Here is a 23,807-nt window from a genome sequence, read left to right on the forward strand (position 1 = left end):
TAATTTTCAATTTCTCTTTCATAATTTTCAGTATTGTTCATTAAAAAAATTTAAGGGCTCTATATTATATTTTATAATTGGCTAAAACTGTAAAGCTATTTGTAAAAATAGTAGCAGGCAACACAAAGTTCTAACCTTACTTATTCCTAATTAATTACACATCTGATATTATAAATCACTCTTAATCAGTGATCACAGAATCGCTTCATTTTTAAATGACAGAGTAATATTCATTATATGGATGTACCATAATTCACTTAACTAGTGAATATCGATGCATATTCACATTGTATTCAATTTTTTGTTCACATAAATACAGATAATATACAAATATCCTGTTCACTGGTCTCTGTACACATATATGAACGCAGATAAATTCCAAACTGCCTTCCCCCAAAATTTACATTTTTATATTCTTTCAATAATGTATAAATGATTGTTTTTCTTACTTCCATTGGGGTTGGGCATCATTTTCTATGTTTAAAAATTATCCTTATTTCTTTTATTGCAGATTGTCTATTCCCATCCATTCCCATTTTTGTGTCAGATTATTAATTTTTTCCTTATTGATTTACAGCAACTTCATATGCTAAGCAAGGAAATTAGTTCTCTGTCCTATGCTGCAAATAATTTTCCTAGTTGGTCATTTGTGTTTTGATGCTGTATATATTTGTTCATACATATATATATGTTATGTGCATGTATAGACACATTACATATGTGTGTGTAAACACATATACGCAAATACTTTTCTGTCCTGCTGTTCATTAATCTTATTTAAAAATTTTTCCTTTTCTTCTAGGTACTCTTCTAGGTCCATCTTTAATTTTTTAATTTTTTATTTTTTTTGCGGTACACGGGCCTCTCACTGTTGTGGCCTCTCCCGTTGCGGAACACAGGCTCCAGATGCGCAGGCTCAGTGGCCGTGGCTCACGGGCCCAGCCGCTCTGCGGCATGTGGGATCCTCCTGGACTGGGGCACGAACCCGTGTCCCCTGCATCGGCAGGCAGACTCTCAACCACTGCGCCACCAGGGAAGCCCTTGGTCCATTTTTTAATATTTAAATATTTTATCTGCCTGGAATTTATTCTGGTATATGGAATGAGGTAGGGATACAAACTAATTTTTTCTAGATGGCAACCCACTTCTACTAACACCACGTATTTAACAATCTACTTTTTGCTCACCAACAGCTAGCATTTTTATTAGACCTTAAATTTCTATATTTTGTTCTATTGGATTCTTAGTCTAATGATCTATTTATGTGCTAATATAGATTTATATTATGTTTTGATACCTACCTGCACAACTCCCCTTCCTATAGTTTCTTTTCCATGGGCATTCTTGATGTTTGTTTTTCCATATGAAGTTTAGAATCAATTTGTCCAGTTTCAAATAAATTCTATGCAGTAGCCAGCCACCAAGGTGGCCCCCAAGATCCTTGCCTCTTGGTATTCATGCCATTGTATAATCCTCGCCTACAATGTATCAGGGTTGGTGGGTTGGTCTATGTGACCAAGACAAATACAGGAGAAGCGATACACTGTGACTTCCTAAAGTAGGTCATGAAAGCCACTGCTACTTCTGTCTTGGATCACCCACTCTGGGGAAAGCCAGGCCTCAGGAAGACACTCAAGCAGCCCTAGGTGGAGGTCCACAGGCAAGGAACTCATGCTTCCTGCGAACAGCCAGCACCAACTTGCTAGGCATGTGAATGAGCCATCCTGGAGGTAGCACCTCCGGTCCCAGTTACTCCTGCAGATGCTTGAGCCAAGGTCAACACCTTGACTGCAACTCATAAGAAATATCTGGAATGACCCAGCTAAATTGCTCCTCCATTCCTGACTCATAGAAATTGTGAGGTAGCTTGTTATGCAGCAATAGATAACTCATACACTCTGTTCATGTTTGTTTTGAGACTGTGTTAAATTAAAATCTTTAGAGAGAAACAATCTCTTTAATAATAGGTCTTCCTATTCAAGTACACTTAACATTTTCTCATTAAGTCTTCTGTGTGTCTCAGTAGCATTTTAAAGTCTTCTTTCACAGGTTTACATATTTTATCTTTTTGATGCTATTGAAAACGTAATCTTTTCTTTAATATAATTTGCAATGGGTTGTTTATAACTGGAAAGGAATTTTATCCAATCAACCTTCTGAATTATCTTACATTTTGGTATTGGGTTTTCGGTTGATCACTTTGGATGTTCCAGGGACAGAGTCTTAGCCTCTGTAAATAATGATACTTATACCTCCACCTTTAAAATCTTATTTTTTTCTCGTATCTGATTTTGTCAGCTAATATCTCCAGGATAATAATAAATATTAACGATGATATATAACCTTTAAGCAAGATGACGCATTTGGTTTAAGAAAGATACAAGCATGTTGAAAAGTATTCATCTATTCCCATTTGATTATGAGTTTTAGTCAAGAAAAAAACTTGAATTTTTTCCAATACCCTATCAGCAGCTATGGAGTTGATCAAATGACTTTTCTCTTAAGATATGTTAACACAGTAATTATATTAATAGATTTTCTAATTGAATCATTCTTAAAGCGGTGAAGGTTTTTATAATAATTTCTGTGTTACTCATGTGAATAAGCTTTTACTTATAAATTAACACAGGCTCATTATACCAGTTAAAACAATAAAGCCGCTAGACTTCACAATCAGTAAAGCTGGAAAAAACTTACCTTTTCCTCTGCCTCTCCTTCCCAAATTCGAACAATAACAACAAAACAATAATTTTTTTTTATGTTCTAAAGCCTATTCTATAATGTTTTGTATGGAATAACTGGCTTCAAAATAGTTCTAAGTTCGTCATTCCCATCTAGTTAAAAGTAAAGAAAATTAAACCTTTAAACAGTTTAATAGGATTTTGACTCACCGGTTGTGCCTCAAAGGGATCATACGGCTCAGTATTGACTTCTTGATGCATTATATTCCAAGACACCTTTGGGGCAAAACAAACACATTCAGTCTACCTCAATTGCTCTAGTAAAATAAATCCATCATGTAATAACATTTTGAAACATGCCCATAACTTTTTCAAGGTTTTTTTTGGCCAGTCTAGATAATGTTCTATGCTTTCTACAAATATTTGTAAACAGGAAAAAGTGATCATTTATAATTAGTAAAAGTGAAAATGATTTTGGTTCATTACTGTTAACATAATTCTTCAAAGTTTTCTAGAAAGCAAAAAACTTAATGAGTAGGAGGATAACCAATAAGGATTTAATGAATTCATGCCTTATGAAGTTAACTATAGAGAAACCTTAGCTTATTCTCGTGCTTGTTAGGAAGGAACTTTTATTCACATCTCTCTTGTTTCTCTCCATCTGGTTGTGTCTTTTAACTCCCTCACTCCTCCCCTGGTTTGGTAGGAGAACTGGGCATGTGCAGCCCAGACTCTTCCTTTTTTCTTTTTCTTGGGAGCTGCCCATGCAGAAAGCACGTTTTCCCCTTCCTTCTCCATGCAGTACGTCTTAGCGGCAGGCACCCAAGTTAGGAGGCCTTCTAGTCCAGCACTGCTTTAACTAGGTGGGGAAGCTGGTATGTCATGGGCTTCACTCTTAGGACATGCACTCTACAGAAACAGCCACATCTTCCTGCCATACTTTTATTAATTATCAAGGTGATGTTTTGGCTCCATCTGCTGGCTCCACTATCTTATTTCTCAACTGGTGCAAAACTTGGATAGGAAGAAGGATGTTATTTACTAAACCCAAAAATTCCTTCTGGCATTACCTGTCACGCCCTACAAAAGGGTTCATAAAGTCCATCATTTTAAAGAATTTTAGTAAATATGATGGCAATGAAAAATGAAGAGGAAAATTTAACTTTAGTATGAAGAAGACTTTCTATTTTCAGTCTTACCTGTACGGCAACCATTTGTGTATGTGGAATATCTGTTACTTCATTGGTGCTTTCTGGTTTTACTTCCTGCTTGGCAGAATTTCCACAGTGGTCATCAGTTCTGTGAGACTCACTTTGGGCTGTATCAGCACCATCCGTGATGCACTGTGACTTTACTGGTATTTCCAAAGATTCCTGAAGGATCTGTGTTTCAGAGGCAATCTGGTTACCAGGGGCATTCTCAGTACTGAAATAATGGCCCTCAAAATGCACTTCTGTTATGTCACTGGCTACAAAAGACGGCACCACTGGTATTGATCTTTGCAGCTGATATTCAGAAGAAATTCTGGCCAGAGGTGCGTAAATGCTATACTGGGGCAAAGTCGGTAACACATTTATAAACGCTGGTGGTGTCTGGGTAATGTCAAATCCCCGAAAGGGAAGATACGTACAGTATCCTGTGACCAATTGGGGTTGAGTCCAATAGGTTGGTTTCACATCCTCCGTAACTGGTTTGGGAGGATCAGAGGAGACATGCTTGTGACTTGTCTCCTCGGAGACTGGTTTGGGAGAGTCAGAAGACACCCCTTTGGGCTTCTCATCCTCAGAAACTGATTTGGAAGAATTATCGGAAATTAGTTTCGGCTTCACAGCTTCACAAGGTGACTGGGGAGAATTAGCAGATGTAAGGTGGGGCTTCACATCCTCAGAAGCTGGTGCTGAAGATAAGTCAGACACTGGTTTGGATTTCACATCTGGTTTAAATTCCCTAGCAGTTGGATTCAGCGGTAGTTTAACTCGTAAATACTCTCCTGTTTTCGAAATTTCTTCTACTTTTGTCTTAATGTTTTTCTTCTTTCTCTTTTTCTTAAGCCGTAACGCAACTTTCTTCAATGCAATACAGTTGTCAATCACAACAAAACGAGGACATCCCAGGAGAAAAGATTTCAAACCTCCTGCTTTTTCTAGTATCTGTCGAGTTTCTTCTGGGAAAAACTCATATTCTTCAGAAAACATCTTGTTACTCATGTCCAAGGGACCATGTTCCTCTAACAACTGAGAGAAATAACTAGGAAAAAATTTACATGACTTATTATAAGGAAGTACTTGTACATGTTTATCTGAAAAAAATATTTCCCAAAATTTCTCCCAAAGTAAAATACTACTTCACTTCTAACTGATCTTGACACCTCCCCATCAAATATATTATACTCATATTAAATCTGAGAAAGGCTAACTGTAATCAATGATACTATAAATAAAATTTTGTTTACCCCTCAGAAAATAGTCCTTTAAAAAATCTTGGGGAAAAAAACAAAAGGAGATTAAAAAGTTATTTTTATAAGTTTCAGTTAAATAATTATTCAATATATTTTAAAAAACAATGAAAAGCAAAGAAACTTATTCAAGAAAAATAACAAGGCTATCAATAACAAGAACATCAAATGAAAAAAGGAAATCAAATTTCAAAAAAATCCTATTAGAATTTACATATAGTAAATTATTAACATTTCTCTGTTTAGGAATATACAATGATTCAGAATTATTGAAATCAATCAGGTCTGATCAATAAATCACCACAGTGCAGGATCAGATCCACAGTAATGGGGCCAATTCCTTAACCTGCCTCCATCTGTGGACTGGGTTTGTTCACTCCAGTTCTGGGGCCATGCTCTTTTGCCATTCTTGTGCCAGGCTCAAAGAGGCTTCCTCTCCCATTTGAATTTGGTATTCAGTCTGTAACAGTGGCACAACTAGCAAGAAAGACACATACCATGTACACTAAGAAGGCTTTTTCAAGAGCAAAAACCTCCAAAGGAATATTCTTAGTAAATTAAAGCTAACCATGAAGATAACTTAATCGGGAAGAAGGTAAAAACAATACTTCTTTGAAGCAAAAGAAAACCACTTTATGTGCAGATGCTGCTGCACATAAATGCATAGGACAATTCCAAGTGATTAATCCCTATTCAAAGCAACTGCTATACTGATACATAAACACCAAAAGCCACTTCTCCTTGTCTGCACTGCTGATCTAAATACTTAAAAGCCGTCAGTCTCTTTTAAAGTGTTTTTTGATAAACATTTTCCCCTTAGAATAAGCTCTGCAATAGAAACTCCCCTACATACATGTTGTTTTGCAAGGTAACAGGTTAAATAAGCGTTTGCCTTAAGATTCTAATCAAACTTCATTTTTAATGAGAAATCTCTAAAAGCAGAAACTGTTGAGGGAGGGTAATAAGGTAAAAAGAAGCAAATTACTGTAGCCTCAGGAACAATAACCCTTTCTGAGGGTTCTGGCCGATAGGTATAAATAACACTGACCCCACAATCTGTCCCAAGAGAGACCTTTCCAGGTGGTGTTTAGCTGCCACAAGCAACAGCAGATAATTCATCAGTGGTGTATGTGTATTTACTTTTTGCTCTCCGTGATGAATACTAAAGAGAATCATTAAAAAATAAAGCTTTTCTACCTGCATTAAAATACTCAAATCCAAAATGGGATCACTAAAGAACAGAGACCACAGGAAAGAAATCCATTACTAGTAATTTAGCAAAGAGCTTTTCAAGAGTTCGCAGCATGAATGATGATATAGATATGGTGATGATTATTGAGTAACTAATAAGAGTCAGATTCCTGAAGAATACTTAAGGATACAAAAAAATACTCACCATGCATTTTTAGGTGAAAAGGGCAAATGACAAAGCTGAGTGTATAGTTAAATAACAGCTTATAAAGTCCAAAACATATATTTCATACATATAAACATTTTAAAAGTCTGGGGACTTCCCTGGTCCAGTGGTTGAGACTCCACACTTCCACTGCAAGGGGCATGGGTTTGAGCCCTGGTTGGGCAACTAAGATCCTGAATGCCACACGGCACGGCCAAAAAAATAAAATAAAAAGTCTGAAAGGATACGCACCTTTTTTTCGAAGAAATAGAGCCTCCACGTTTTTTCCACTGGCTAAAGAGCAATGAATTTTTCATACATTCAAACAGAACAAAATTTAATTCAACAAGGGTCCCTAGCCCAAAGAAAAATAGTATTATAACCACATTGTGAATAAAATTTTTATAGTGACTGTTATTTGAAATGCAACACAAAATGAACTTTAACTCTATTTATATGCTTTTCTAGCCTTGAAAAATAGTCTCTGTAGATAAACATGGGGCCCCAGATAACACAAAGATGATTTATTCATAATCCAGACTCTAATAGGGACAGTGTTCTTGCACTTCAGAGCCTGAGGCAAAGACTGGCCATGGTGTGCTTGACGGAAGTGATAAAAATAATAATAAAGTTAATTTTACCACAGATAACAATAGTTGCTATATTATATACATGTACATGTTTTCATTTTTTAAGGAACCTCCAAACTGTTTTCCATAGTGACTATACCAATTTACCTTCCCACCAACAGTGAACAAGGGTTCCCTTTTCTCCGCATCCTTGCCAACACTTGTTATTTCTAGTCTTTTTGATAAAAGCTATTCTAACAGGTATGAGATGGAGATGATAGCTTGTGTGTTTATTTTTAAACTGAAGTATAGTTGATTTATAATATTGTGTTAGTTTCAGGTTTTACAGCAAAGTGATTCAGTTATATATATTTTTTCCAGGTTAGTTTCCATTGTAGGTTATTACATTATTGTGTTTTTGATTTGCATTTCCCTAATGATTAATGATGCAGAACACCTTTTCATGTACCTGTTGGCCATCTGTATGTCTTCTTTGGGAAAATGGCTATTCAGGTCTTCTGCCCATTTTTTAATTGGACTGTTTGGTTTTCTTGATATCGAGTTGTATCAGTTCTTCATACATTTTGGATATTAGCCCCTTATCAGATATGTGATTTGCAAATATTTTCCCTTTTGCAAATATGTGTATGTATATTTTCATAACTCAATGATGATCATTAGTGTCTTAAATGGTCCTTAATGGACTGTCACAGTGCTGGTGCATGTCACTGTCAGAACAGGGATAAGGGATAGGAATGGGAAAAATATTTCCAAAAGCATTCCCATCCTACTATTCTGGTTGTGCCCATTTGAAAAATCACTGTTTTCTACATGCTCATGATTCCTTTTTTTTTTTTTTTTTAAAGAAATAGATTAAAGATGAGGACCCAGTTCCCTCTTTCTTGGAAGAGAGCATGACAAGTAAGCAAGAACCACATTTTCTTTTTGGTAGACAAAGACTGATAGGGAGAAAAAACCCGATTCTTATTGCACAAAGTCATTTTTATTTGCAATACACTGTGATTCAACCAATGATCAATTTTGCACTCCTGCTTCTTGTAAGCTGCGTGATAGAACTACATTTTCTACTTTTTCTGAAATCTTCCCCAGTGCTTAACCTTAAGTGGTTATTAATAAATCTTGACTAATTAACACTACTAAAGAGGTGTTAGGAAAAACTGAATGCAGAATGCCACCTATTGAAATTTATTTTGCTTCAACTATGTGTATCATAAAATGTTAGAACAAGGTGGAGGTCACTGAAAACAAAAATCAGTCCAACCCCCTACTTTAAACTGAAATACTTACATCAAGAAAAAGTTAACAGCAGTTACCGTAGTATTCTTTTTTTTTTTTTTTTGCGGTACGCGGGCCTCTCATTGTTGTGGCCTCTCCCGTTGCGGAGCACAGGCTCCGGATGCGCAGGCTCAGCGGCCATGGCTCACGGGCCCAGCTGCTGCGTGGCATGTGGGATCCTCCCAGACCGGGGCATGAACCCATGTCCCCTGCATCGGCAGGCGGACTCTCAACCACTGCGCCACCAGGGAAGCCCAATCGTAGTATTCTTGACTTCTTGTCTAATATGTTTCTATTCTACACTCTTTTCATATACAATAATTTTATTTTTCTTTCTCTTACCCATTGGCCACTAAAAAAATCATTCTTAAGCCAATCATTACATGTTTACTTTTGAAAATTCAAGGAAAGAATTGTTTTGAGGTATGACTTCCTGTAACTTCTTGACTTTCTCCTATTATAAGACATAAATTCTATCTCAAAATACACAAACAAATCAGGCTATTGGTTTCTCATAAACTTATTAAATTTCCTCCCACTTATAGTGGTAATAAATTCTTTAAGAAGCAAGCTCCTGAAAACTACAGTTTAGCTTCAGTTTTGGATGCCTGAAGCAAAGTCCAGCATGTTTTAAGAAATACTAGTATAGTTTTATAGCTGATTCCAGGTTGTCATCCAGTTCTGAGAATATGATTTGCTCACCACTTCAATTCTGAAGAAAAACCATGAAAAGGGATCTAAGAGGATATAAAAAGACTGAATAGGAACAATGCAACTGAGAAAAATAGAAGAAGTAACAATAACCAAATTGTAGATGAGTGATGGGTTTTCCAGGAGTTCACTTTTTAAAATTAATTTTTATTGGAGTGTAGTTGCTTTACAATGTTGTGTTAGTTTCTACTGTACAACAAAGTGAATCAGCTATACGTATACATATATCCCCTCTTTTCTGAGACAGGAGTTTGCTTTCAAATTAATTTTCTGTTGCAGATCTTTGCCCCTCACCTTCTTTTCCTAAGGAAGGCATCATGCACAACTTATTAATGCCAAACTAAAAAAAAAACAAAAAAAGGCAAACGTTTCCTAGATTTTCCTGAACTCTTTACTCCACTACTGTATCCACCCCACAAAGACTTGACTTTAGTGTTAATTTCTCTTTTCTTTTTTTTTGGCCATGCCATGTGGCATACAGGATCTTAGTTCCCCGACCAGGGATCGAACCTGTGCCCCCTGCAGTAGAAGTGCTGAATCATGGACTGCCAGGGAAGTCCCCTAGTGTTAATTTCACATTCATATTTTCAATCCAAAAGTAATTCAGCCCAAAGTTTCTCTTTTCTTAGATAAATGTCGGGAAGTCAAGTTTTCAATACAATAAAGAGATGCAGGGTTCTATATGTGTTCTATACCATCACAGCTGGACAACTATCTCATCAGAAGTAATAACGAGATCCTGGTATCCCTTCCCCAATAAAAGGGTAGTACTTCACCAAGCTACATTAATTGTCACTGGACTTAGGAGATGCCAAACAACTGCATCATCAACATTAAGGACAATGAGATCAAATAGTTATACTATTCCTTGTCAAATGTATATACTTTGGAATTCATGATAAAAGATTATGGCTGGAAACTGTTTATCAGTCCTATCAGGACATAACCAGGACAGTTTGGGAAATAGACAGAATCTACATTAGCAGCTCAAACTGACAAAACTAATAATCATTAGGATTCTAAATGTAATAGTTAAAAATCCTCAATTAACTTTGTGTAATACATGACAAAAGCCATAAAAACACTTTTCTTCCCCAGAGTCTGTGAGCCAATCAGTGATTCCTTTAATAAACATAAAGGGACAAAAAGTAAACAACTTAAGATCTTTAACTGGCAGCCTCAGTATAATAGTTGTAGGAATATTAAACTACTTACTCATATAGAGTTGAACATTTTTGTTTTGGGTTAATGTCCCACAGCTTCTTATTACGGACAACATATTCATTACTGTGCTGTTCATACAGAGCTTCAAATTCTTCTACATCGTGACGAAGATGGTCAGGCACTACAAATGGGCCCGCAGAATTTGAATTGCGTTTGCTGATAAAAAAAACACACACACAATTTTGTGAATAATTAACTTTCAGGTGGCCCAGAGTAACATTTAAATTGAAATAAAGATAGTAATATATTACTCAACTTCAGGATGCAAAAAAACACTACCAGAGAATTTAATGCAGAACAGTTACCTTTCCACAATTACAGTCAAGAGATACCTGACTACTGAGTAAGGTATGAGATACGTGACTACTGAATAAGGTACAAGATACCTGACTACTAAGTAAGGTACAAGATACCTAAGTACTTTTAACTACTTACTCTTGCTACCAAGAGCAAATTTTTTTTAAATTTTGGTTTTAAAAAAAATCAATGTTGCATTAATTGTAACCTGTTAAAGAGAAAAATGAAATAGTTTATTATAACTGCTATCAATTTAAGTTAAGATGAGACTGAGACTGGTAAAAGGTACTTAAATAAAAAGATTTTTAAAAAAACAGTATAAGATTCTAGCACTCTAAAAAGATGTAATAGTTTGAGTGTGGGCTCTAAACCAGACTGCTGATTTAAATTCTGGCTCCGCTATGTACAAGCTTTGTGTCCTTGGACACTCAACTACACTGTGCCTGAGTTTCCTTATCTGTAAAATGAATATAATAATACTACTTATCTCCTAGAAAGAGGAGTGGATTAAATGAGTTATACATAAAAAGCTCTTAAAATAGTGCCTGGTACATAAGTGCTATCAAAATATAGGCTACTATTATTTTAACTTAAAACAATTCCTCCATTCAAAGAATCCATGGAAATGTGCAAAGCCAACTGTCATTACAACTCATTTAAGAAACGTGGGGGAAGAGAGAGATTGGTTCAAGATGGTGGAGTAGAAGGATGTGCGCTCACTCCCTCTTGCAAGAGCACCGGAATCACAACTAACTGCTGAACAATCATTGACAGGAAGACACTGGAGATCTCCAAAAAAGATATCCCACATCCAAAGACAAAGGAGAAGCCACAGTGAGGTGGTAGGAGGGGTGCAATCACAGTAAAATCAAATCCCATCACTGCTGGGTGGGTGACTCACAAACTGGAGAACACTTACACCACAGAAATCCACCCACTGGAGTGAAGGTTCGGAGCCCCATGTCAGGCTTCCCAACCTGGGGGTCTGGCAACGGGAGGAGGAATTACTAGAGAATCAGACTTAGAGGCTGGCAGGATGTGATTACAGGACTTTGACAGGACTCGGGGAAACAGAAACTCCACTCTTGGAGGGCACACACAAAGTAGTGTGTGCATCGGAACCCAGAGGAAGGAGCAGTGACCCCATGGGAGACTGAACTAGACCTACCTGCTAGTGTTGGAGGGTCTCCTGCAGAGGTGGGGGGTGGCTGTGGCTCACCATGAGGACAAGGACACTGGCAGCAGAAGTTCTGGGACGTACTCCCTGGCGTGAGCCCTCCCAGAGTCCACCATTAGCCCCACCAAAGAGCCCAGGTAGGCTCCAGTGTTGGGTTGCCTCTGGCCATACAACCAAAAAGAAGGGAAGCCAGCCCCACCCATCACCAGACAAGCAGATTAAAGTTTTGCCGAGCTCTGCCCACCAGAGCAACACCCAGCTCTACCCATCACCAGTCCCTCCCATTAGGAAGCTTGCACAAGCCTCTGAGACAGCCTCATCCAAGAGAGGACAGACAGCAGAAACAAGAACTACAACCCTGCAGCCTGTGGAACAAAAACCACATTCACAGAAAGACAGACAAGATGAAAAGGCAGAGGGCTATGTACCAGATGAAGGAACAAGATAAAACCCCAGAAAACAGCTAAACGAAGTGGAGACAGGCAACCTTCCAGAAAAAGAATTCAGAATAATGATAGTGAGGATGATCCAGGACCTCGGAAAAAGAATGGAGGCGAAGATTGAGAAGATGCAAGAAATGGTTAACAAAGACTCAGAAGAATTAAAGAACAAACACCTAGAAGAATTAAAGAACAAACAAACAGGGCCTCCCTGGTGGCGCAGTGGTTAAGAGTCCGCCTGCCGATGCAGGGGATACGGGTTCGTGCCCCGGTCTGGGAGGATCCCATATGCCGCGGAGCGGCTGGGCCCGTGAGCCATGGCCGCTGGGCCTGTGCATCCGAAGCCTGTGCTCCGCAACGGGAGAGGCCACAACAGTGAGAGGCCCGCATACCGCAAAAAAAAGAAAAAAAAAAAAAAAAGAACAAACAAACAGAGATGAACAATACAATAACTGAAATGAAAACTACACGAGAAGGAATCAATAGCAGAATAACTGAGGCAGAAGAACGGATAAGTGACCTGGAAGACAGAATGGTGGAATTCACTGCTGTGGAACAGAATAAAGAAAAAAGAATGAAAAGAAATGAAGACAGCCTAGGAGACCTCTGCGACAACATTAAACGCATCAACATTCACATTATAGGGGTCCCAGAAGAAGAAGAGAGAGAGAAAGGACACAAGAAAGTATTTGAAGAGATTATAGTTGAAAACATCCCTAATGTGGGAAAGGAAATAGCCACCCAAGTCCAGGAAGTACAGAGAGTCCCAGGCAGGATAAACCCAAGAAGAAACACATCAAGACACATAGTAATCAAATTGACAAAAATTAAAGACAACGAAAAATTCTTGAGAGCAGCAAGGGAAAAACAACAAATAACATACAAGGGAACTCCCAATAAGGTTAACAGCTGATTTCTCAGCAGAAACTCTACAAGCCAGAAGGGAGTGGCATGATATATTTAAAAGGATGAAAGGGAAGATCCTACAACCAAGATTACTCTACCTGGCAAGGATCTCATTCAGATTCGATGGAGAAATCAAAAGCTTTACGGAGAAGCAAAATCCAAGAGAATCCACCAAACCAGCTCTACAACAAATGCTAAAGGAACTTCTCTAAGTGGGAAACACAAGAGAATAAAAGGACCTACAAAAACAAACCCATAACAATTAAGAAAATGGTAATAGGAACATATATATCGAGAACTACCTTAAACGTGACTGGATTAAATGCTCCAACCAAAAGACACAGGATGGCTGAATGGATACAAAAACAAGACCCATATTACATGCTGTCTATAAGAGACCCACTTCAGACCTAGGGACACATACAGACTGAAAGTGGGGATGGAGAAAGATATTCCATGCAAATGGAAATCAAAAGAAAGCTGGAGTAACAATACTCATCAGATAAAATAGACTTTAAAATAAAGAATGTAACAAGAGACAAGGAAGGACACTACATAATGATCAAGGGATCAATCCAAGAAGAAGATATAACAATTATAAATACATACGCACCCAACATAGGAGCACCTCAATACATGAGGCAACTGCTAACAACTATAAAAGAGAAAATCGACTGTAACACAATAATAGTGGGGGACTTTAACACCTCACTTACACCAATGGACAGATCATCCAAACAGAAAATTAAAAAGGAAACACAAGCTTTAAATGACACAACAGACCAGATAGATTTAACTGATAATTGATATTTACAAGACATTTCATCCAAAAACAGATCACACTTTCTACTCAAGTGCACACGGAACATTCTCCAGGATAGATCACATCTTGGGTCACAAATCAAGCCTCAGTAAATTTAAAACTGAAATCACATCAAGCATCTTTTCTGACCACAATGCTATGAGATTAGAAATAAGTTACATGGAAAAAATGTAAAAAACACAAACACATGGAGGCTAAACAATATGTTACTAAGTAACCAAGAGATCACTGGAGAAATCAAAGAGGAAATCAAAAAATACCTAGAGACAAATGACAACAAAACCACGATGATCCAAAACCAATGGGATGCAGCAAAAGCAGTTCTAAGAGGGAAGTCTATAGCAATACAATCCTAACTCAAGAAACAACAAATATCTGAAATAAACAATCTAACCTTACACCTAAAAGAACGAGAGACCGAAGAACAAACAAAACCCAGAGTTAGTAGAAGGAAAGAAATCATAAAGATCAGAGCAGAAATAAATGAAAGAAACAAAGAAAACAATAGCAAAGATCAGTAAAACTAAAAGCTAGTTCTTTGAGAAGATAAACAAAATTGATAAACCATTAGCCAGACTCATCAAGAAAAAGAGGGAGAGGACTCAAATCAATAAAATTAGAAATGAAAAAGGAGAAGTTACAAGAGACACTTCAGAAATACAAAGCATCCTAAGAGACTACTACAAGCAACTCTATGCCAATAAAATGGACAACCTGAAAGAAATGGACAACTTCTTAGAAAGGTATAACCTTCCAAGACTGAACCAGGAAGAAATAGAAAATATGGATGGACCAATCGCAAGTAATGAAATTGAAACTGTGATTAAAAATCTTCCAACAAACAAAAGTCCAGGACCAGATGGCTTCACAGGTGAATTCTATCAAACATTTAGAGAAGAGCTAACACCCATCCTTCTCAAACTCTTCCAAAAAATTGCAGAGGAAGGAACACTCCCAAACTCATTTCATGAGGCCACCATCACCCTGATACAAAAACCAGACAAAGATACTACAAAAAAAGACAATTACAGACCAATATCACTCATGAATATAAATGCAAAAATCCTCAACAAAATACTAGCAAACAGAATCCAACAACATATTCAAAGGATCATACACACCATGATCAAGTGGGATTATCCCAGGGATGCAAGGATTCTTCAATATACACAAATCAATCAATGTGGTACACCATATTAACAAACTGAAGAAGAAACACCATATGATCATCTCAATAGACACATAAAAAACTTCTGACAAAATTCAACACCCATTTATGATAAAAACTCTCCAGAAAGCAGGCATAGAGGGAACCTACCTCAACATCATAAAGGCCATATACAACAAACCCACAGCAAACACCATTCTCAATGGTGAAAAACTGAAAGCATTTCCTCTAAGATCAGGAACAAGACAAGGATGTCCACTCTCGCCACTATTATTCAACATAGTTTTGGAAGTCCTAGCCACGGCAATCAGAGAAGGAAAAGGAATAAAAGGAATACAAATTGGAAAAGAAGAAGTAAAACTATCACTGTTTACAGATGGCATGATACTATACATACAGAATCCTAAAGATGTCACCAGAAAACTACTAGAGCTAATCAATGAATTTGGTAAAGGTGCAGGATACAAAATTAATGCACAGGAATCTCTTGCATTCCTATACACTAATGATGAAAAATGTGAAAGAGAAATTAAGGAAACACTCCGATTTACCACTGCAACAAAAAGAATAAAATACCTAGGAATAAACCTACCTAGGGAGACAAAAGACCTGTATGCAGAAAACTATAAGACACTGATGAAAGAAATTAAAGATGATACAAACAGATGGAGAGATATACCATGTTCTTGGACTGGAAGAATCAAAACTGTGAAAATGACTACACTACCCAAAGAAATCTACAGATTCAATGCAATCCCTATCAAATTACCAATGGCATTTTCTACAGAACTAGAACAAAAAATCTTAAAATCTGTATGGAGACACAAAAGACCCCGAATAGCCAAAGCAGTCTTGAGGGAAAAAAACGGAACTGGAGGAATCAGACTCCCTGAATTCAGACTACACTACAAAGCTACACTAATCAAGACAATATGGTACTGGCACAAAAACAGAAATATAGATCAATGGAACAGGATAGAAAGCCCAGAGATAAACCCATGCAACTATGGTCAACTAATCTATGACAAAGGAGGCAAGGATATACAATGCAGAAAAGACAGTCTCTTCAATAAGTGGTGCTGGGAAAACTGGCCAGCTACATGTAAAAGAATGAAATTATAACACCCCCTAATACCATACACAAAAATAAACCCAAAATGGATTTGAGAGCTAAATATAAGACTGGACACTATAAAACTCTTAGAGGAAAACATAGGAAGAACATTCTGATGTAAATCACAGCAAGATCTTTTTTGACCCACCTCCTAGAGTAATGGAAATAAAAACAAAAATAAACAAATGGGACCCAATGAAACTTAAAAGCCTTTGCAAAGCAAAGGAAACTACAAACAAGACGAAAGAGAATCCTCAGAATGGAAGAAAGTACTGGCAAACGAATCAATGGACAAAGGATTAATCTCCAAAGTACATAAACAGCTCATACAGCTCAATATTAAAAAAACAAACAACCCAATCCAAAAATTGGCAGAAGACCTAAAAAGACATTTCTCCAAAGAAAACATACAGACGGCCAAGAAGCAAATGAAAAGCTGCTCAACATCACTAATTACTAGAGAAATGCAAATCAAAAGTACAATGAGGTTATCACCTCACACCAGTTAGAATGGGCATCATCAGAAAATCTACAAACAACAAATGCTGGAGAGGGTGTGGAGAAAAGGGAACCCTCTTGCACTGTTGGTGGGAATGTAAATTGATACAGCCACTATGGAGAACAGTATGGAGGTTCCTTAAAAAACTAAAAATAGAACTACCACACAACCCAGCAATCCCACTACTGAGCATATGCCCAGAGAAAACCATAATTCAAAAAGACACATGCACCCCAATGTTCACTGCAGCACTATTTACAATAGCCAGGTCATGGAAGCAACCTAAATGCCCATCGACAGATAAATGGATAAAGAAGATGTTGCACATATATACAATGGAATATTACTCAGCCATAAAAACGAGCAAACTTGGGTCATTTGTAGAGACGTGGATGGATCGAGAGACTGTCATACAGAGTGAAGTAAGTCAGAAAGAGAAAAACGAATATCGTATATTAATGCATATATGTGGAACCGAAAAAATGGTACAGATGAACCGGTTTGCAGGGCAGAAACTGAGACACAGATGTAGAGAACAAACGTATGGACACCAAGGGGGTAAAGTGGCAGGGGGGTTGTGGTGTGATGAATTGGGAGATTGGGATTGACATGTATACACTAATATGTATAAAATGGGTAACTAAAAAGAAACTGCTGTATAAAAAAATAAGTAAAATAAAATTCAAAAAAAGTGGATAGTAATAACTTAAAAAATAAATTAATTTAATTAAAAAAAAAAGAAATGGGGGAAAAAATTTTGTTGGTTTTTGGTCCATATAGGAATATGATATAAGAAGGTCACTGCTTCTCACTGGTTTTATTTCTTCTGTCTATTTGTCTCTTGAAAACTCTGTTTCAACAACCAGCTACCACTGGAAATCACTAACATCTAAGGTTAAACCACAACATCATTTATAGCCTCCAAAACATCTTCCCAGTAATTATCAACAGGACATTCTCTTCACTGAACATTTTAAAGAATATTTTCTAGGATCTTCCCACAGTATCTTGCACCTAGTAGGTTCTCAAACTTATGAAATGAAGGTCATCAGCCCTGTGATTTTAATGCAGTTTATATGAATTCTTAACACTGACAGGCCACACTATAAATTCAACCAGAGGGGTCACATCAGGTTGTCATTAATAGATGCACATCTTTAGAGAAGTTAGGAAAATAAAACACAAGTTTAAAGTACATTAAATTAATACCACTTTTAAGTTCAAATAAAGCAAAAATTTTCAGACTGTACTTACTTATGGTCTTCACCTGAAGTGACAGTCTCATTATTTGGTGTGACTGACGTGGTTCCAGACCCAACTAACATAGGCTGGTTTAAAAGACAGAAAAATAATGAGGATTTTCCACCTGAAAATTACCACTAAAACTGATGAATGCTTACATAAATAAATATGCATACAAACTGCCAATATATATGACTGATCTAAATCTTCTTGTGAACAGGAACAGACAGTAATAAAACTTTCAACAGCCAAAAATAGGCACAAATTAACATTTAGGTAGCTTCTAATGCTCTAAAAATTTTTTAATTATCACTGTTTAAACTCTCATTTTAGATAAACTAAAGACATATAGTCAAAGATAAAAAGTTTTATTGGAACTTATAAGCTGCTTTCATCCTCCCCTAATATTTGTTCACTTTTTCAACCCCTGCCCCCTATTTGATCCCCCAAATACATGAGAGCCATGAAGAACCCACCATAAGACTTAAAAATAATGCCCTAGTTACCTCATGTGCCTGAAGCAGAGCTTTAGGTGAGAGGAAGGAAGGGAGCCTTTCAGTTCTGAGACTGTCATGATGATTAGTATTCAGTATCTTTATTTTGAAAATTTTAGATAATACTTCTATTAGTTATTAATAATAGGTATCACGTCTTATCATACAGATAATGACACTAAGGCACACGGAAGTCAAATAACTTGCCCAAGGTCGCACAGATAATAAAAATAATAACAACTGGTAGAACCAAGATAAGAACCCAGGTCTGCCTGATCCCAAAGCAGCCTTGGTCACATTGCTCTATGACCAGCCATACAAAGTCCTACATTATGACAATGATTTCATTAGGAAATATCTAGAAAATAAAAAGGACAATAAAGATAAAGAGTGTCTTTCAAGAATTACTTATATATGACACGAACCTTAAACTTCTTCAAAATGTAGAAGACTACCAAAACATCTTTAGACGAAAGCCTAGAAATTCTTTCTCTACAACATGCTTCAAAATATCCCAAGAATTGGTTAATTCTTATTTATTTTTATTTATATATTCAATTAATTATTTTGGACAAGAATCAATACAGAAAATACTCCATACCTTTGAATCTTTTGGCTTCTTTTTCTTGCCTTTGTTTTTTATCTTGGTAGAATTAAACTGAAACATAAAAAAAATTATTGAACACTCATATAACAGCATTATGAAGCTGCCATATATTATAAAGACACCATACTGATTTTCATAGACTAGTCCTAAGCTGAAGTACATGAAATGTTTAACAAAAATCAACACTATAGTGTGTTAAGCCCTAGTGTTTTGATTTATAATAGAAAATAAGAAAAACTTAAATGATGCCTAATGCTATAACTAAAATTAAATTGTTCCAACCTAACATGTTGTACTCATTTTCAACAAGGTTTATGTCATTTCAAGTAATTAATCAGACTTATTAAGTAATTCCAGTTATATGCTGATCATATTTTAATGATTTTCCTTTTACTAAACCAAACTCAACATTCTACAGCTGGCCAGACACCAGGGCACAAACAGTGAATTCAGAAGAAGCATTTAACTTCCCATGGGGTATGTCAGCTGTGTTTCTATAGTTAGCCAGACAGTGTCTAATAGAGTGGACTAAGACAAAATTTCAAGTATAGATGATTTGATCCTAAAAATCAGTAAACAAGTATCTTTCTGATTGAAAACTGCCACGAACTACTAAGGAAGACAACTCTGGAATTATTTTAACTTAAGCTCAATTGTAAGCCACTCAAAACAAAGTCCATTTGTTTTCCTTACAGAACAAAACATTGCCATTTTAATCATTACAGATAACCTTTCATTTTTATGCCAGCAGATGACTGAAGAACTCCTTTCCTATATCTATGATTAACATTTATTAGTTGTGAAAACTTATGGACATTGTCTAATTTAAACTTCAGAGTGTGCTGACTGTTGTTCCAATTCCAAGAAGATTGGGATTAACTTTCTAAGTAAGGAAATCGTACACGCTATCCAGAAGTCCTCAAGATTTGGTTCTGGAGCGCCTCTTGTGATGTAAACAAACACTGGCCTGGGTCCCCCTCTCTTCCTTTGGCTGACACGAGTTAGAACATAACATTGAAAGTGATCAAATAACTTACTGGCACATCACCACTGTCCTGTTTCCTTAATACAGTGCAGCGGCTGTCTGTAGGAAGATACAGATGGTTTTGTGAGGAAACAAAATGTTTATATTGCCATAGGATACACTAAAGCCTTAAAGAAAACCACCCCAGATACTACTAACAACCACTATGTTCTACTCCTTATTTGGCTTTGACATAAGTTTAGCTTAGAAACCAAGAGCAAAATGGCTAACTCATCGGAAAGCCAACTACAAAGAACCACAAAATTTCAATCCACTTCAGCATAATTTGACTGCTTTCTAGGCACCGAACTCTATGCTAGGTGCAGGGAATACAGACATGTATAGAGAAGTCCCTGTCATCGATAACCTCATGTCCTGCAAGCTACACAAAGAGGCAAACACCCATAGCTCAGTGTGCTAAATGCCACAGCAAATACAGTGGAAACAAAGCTGATAGAATAATAAAGTCTTCAAGGGGAGTGGCCTGAGTCAGGGGTCAGGGAGGGATGTGGGGAGGAGGAGACTTGAACAAGTTAGACTTGAAATGAACAAGCAAAGGGGTGGGATGTGAGCAAGGAAAGCACAATGCAGGTTTGGACACAGTAGGAAGTGGGGTGTATATTCAGAGGGCAGATGGGGAGAGTGCTGATGAACCCAGACAGACAATGTGAATCCAATCTGTAGGCAAAATGAAGCAAGTGCTTCCCAAACAAAATACTTATAGGATCAGACAGATGTTCTAGAAGAGTCACTAACAGCAACATAAGAGAAAGATTTCGAGTAGGAGGGTCAGAAGCATGGAGACCAGTTCGGAGACTACTGCAATCACGGAAAGATTATTAAGATCCTGGCCTAGGGAAGCGGAGGTAGACAGGGAAGGGCAGATCAAAAATAAAGCTTATTTGAATTGGCAACAAACGAGACATGGGGTAACAGGCAAGAGGAAGGGTGGAGACCAATTTCAGAGTTTCCTGCTTAAAAACAATATTAAACGTTATTATCTGAGATAACCAGGGAAAACAGGTCTCTAGAGATACAAGTGGCTTAAGCCATATTGCTCTTAATGGGTCTCTTGGCCATCTACACAGAAATTCCAACAGGGAAATACGCATGCAGGATCCAGGAGAGTTTGGGTCTCCCAATTATCACGGCATTGGTGATATTATTGAGTACCCTTATTTACAAGATCAGTGGATTTTGAAGTTTTAAGAAATACAGTCATTCCTTTAAATGAAAGGAGACAAAACTGAAAATGTCTGGGATGAGGGTGAGAGGCACAAGTAGTGAACTTGAAAATCTGTTGGCTGGTGGCTTCCAACCCTATGACTGAAAGCAGAGAAACAGTCACAACTGGATGGACTGTATATTTTAGGTATAGAACATAAGAATCAGGGAAAACACATAATGAGAGGGTTGTGTCCTTTTTAGTCCAAACATGCATCGAGTTTTGCAAGCTCAGTCCCAGAACATCATTTTATTACCAGCAGCAGCAAACTGATGGCAATAAATTCAGGCTATCAAGAAGCATGTCACCTCCAGTCATGAAGCCGTGTCCTAGGAAAATAAAGCCACCTGTATTTGAGAACCACAACAAAAGTAAGCCTTTCAGTTCCTTATACTGCATTTGAACTTCATAATGCATAACATTTTTGTACAAGGCCAGACCTTTTCATGTACCCTTTAAAACAAATGGCACAAAATTTGAAAGTCTAACTCCTGACAATATATAAGCAGACTTCTGATGCTAAGGGAAAAGGTGGGGGGCAGGGGTGAGGCATTATCCTAAGAGATACATGCAGTACCAAAGACAAGAAATTTAAATTAATCTAGAATCTAAGAATATTAAAATTTTGAACAAAACAGAATCACACAGATCACTGGCTCCAATTCCTCATTTTAATGATGAAGAAACTAACATTCAAGAGAAGCTAAAGAATTAACTACTAGTTAACCTATTATAAGGAATTATAAAGAATTAACTACTATAATTCTATAAAGAATTAACTACTAGTTAACCTATTCTACCTGGACTCCATGCCATTATCCAAGCAGCCCCCTCAAGTCCCCTCCACCCTGTCTCTAACTCTGGATGTCAACCTGTCAAATTCCACCTCCATGTTCAAAGCTGGACTTGGACTCCACGCCTGCACCAAGGCTTTCCTGATCCCCGAGGAGGACCCCTCAGCACTTTTTCTGGTCCTCTCTTCTCCCATAGTACAGTTATCTGCATATTCATTGTACTGCCTTTCCTGAAACATAAGGTCCTTGAGGGCAGAGACTGGCGTAAGCATTTCTGAATTCCTTGTTAACACCTAGCACAGGGCCTTGAAGCCGTAGTAAAAGAAAGTTTCTAATTAATTGAGTTAGGGAAGTAGCTGGGCCACAGCCTACTTTTCTTGACTCCCAGCTCTAGGCTCTTCCCACTACAATACATATTCTATCTGTTCTAGATTCTGCAGGCATCGCCTACTTCTGCAGGCCAATGTTTTCTTGAATGCTACAAATCAAGCCATTTCCTAAGAAATTCCATCCCTCTGATATACAATCTCTGCCATGACACCGTCAAAATACCTACGATGAGAATAGTATGGTGTATAGTCCATGTAATGTATCCATCTGAATATCTCTACAACACTTAACTCCACAGAGTAAGAAGGTTTTATGACATTTAAAAAAAAATCACTATTCTTAACACTCATTTCCCCAAATAAGCCAGTTGTACCATAATAATTTTCATTATTTTCTTTGTTAAGTATTTAAGTAAGCTAGATCCTTTGGAGATTTTTTCTAAGATTAGATATAAACTGAAACTCAGTCCACATACCCATTATATCAAAGAATTCATCCAAAGCATTATGCAGTGCTGGGAACTTGTCTCTGTGTTCTTCCAGCAGCCATATTAAACATCGTGCTTCCTTCAATGACGCTGGCTCACAGAAATAATCAAGCTGCTTTCCTTCTATAGAGCCTAGTTTATGACCATATTTCTCATTCCAGAGAAAAGTCATGATGCTAAAATCAAGCTCCTTAAGAGCGGCCCCATAACGAGAAAAAAAAGGTCCTGTGGCATCTAAGCCTATAATAAAAGCAAAACCCAAGTCAGAAGAAGGGGGAAATTATTTGCTGTAAAATCACATTCAGTTTCACATCTCTGAAAGCAGTTCTACTATAGTTTGCTTACATTTTCAGTGAAAACGTTCAAATAACTGAGAACAAACTTGTTCAAGCTATTATGCATTTTAGAAACACAATTTCAAATTAATATGTTAACTATAATAATTCTTATCTATTAGTTGAACAAGGTAGGCCCAAGGTTTCTATTAATAGTTATTTTTATCAGACTTAGGAGATAAAATGAATTAAATGCCTTTAAAAGGCATTTTTAAAGGCATTAAATTCCTTTAAAAATATTACAATAACTTTTTCACTACTTCGTAATGATTTGCAATCCAATTAGTATAAGCTGGCAAGATTTTACAATGCTTTTCTACATATACTCCATAATAACAAAATATCAATAATATACAGAACTTCCCAAGTGCCTATAAAACAGAAAATGGGCGAACTCTTCACCCCAACACCTCCAAGAACTACACCTTATCCCCCAAAATATCATGGCTCCTTACTCTCCTCACAAGATGTGAGGTGGTCACTATTCCCGCTTTTATCCCTCCCTTCTCCAGC

At 37.1% G+C, this 23,807-nt stretch overlaps 1 protein-coding gene across 9 annotated transcripts in view; it reads right to left on the bottom strand.

The window, feature by feature from the left end:
- The window catches only part of TTC3 (tetratricopeptide repeat domain 3), a 141,563-nt gene that overhangs the window by 38,526 nt on the left and 79,230 nt on the right, over positions 1–23,807 (bottom strand). For all 9 annotated transcript variants that reach the window (XM_060098492.1, XM_060098493.1, XM_060098488.1 and 6 more), the window contains 7 exons: positions 22,948–23,199; positions 20,137–20,183; positions 19,094–19,150; positions 18,011–18,084; positions 10,324–10,488; positions 3,881–4,928; positions 2,892–2,957 (listed from right to left, as the gene is read on the bottom strand). In XM_060098492.1, coding sequence (XP_059954475.1) covers positions 2,892–2,957; positions 3,881–4,928; positions 10,324–10,488; positions 18,011–18,084; positions 19,094–19,150; positions 20,137–20,183; positions 22,948–23,199 — 1,709 coding nt within the window. The remainder of the gene's footprint in view (positions 1–2,891; positions 2,958–3,880; positions 4,929–10,323; positions 10,489–18,010; positions 18,085–19,093; positions 19,151–20,136; positions 20,184–22,947; positions 23,200–23,807) is intronic.

Source organism: Mesoplodon densirostris, chromosome 5, assembly GCF_025265405.1.
Source record: "Mesoplodon densirostris isolate mMesDen1 chromosome 5, mMesDen1 primary haplotype, whole genome shotgun sequence".
Taxonomy (NCBI): Eukaryota; Metazoa; Chordata; class Mammalia; order Artiodactyla; family Ziphiidae; genus Mesoplodon; species Mesoplodon densirostris.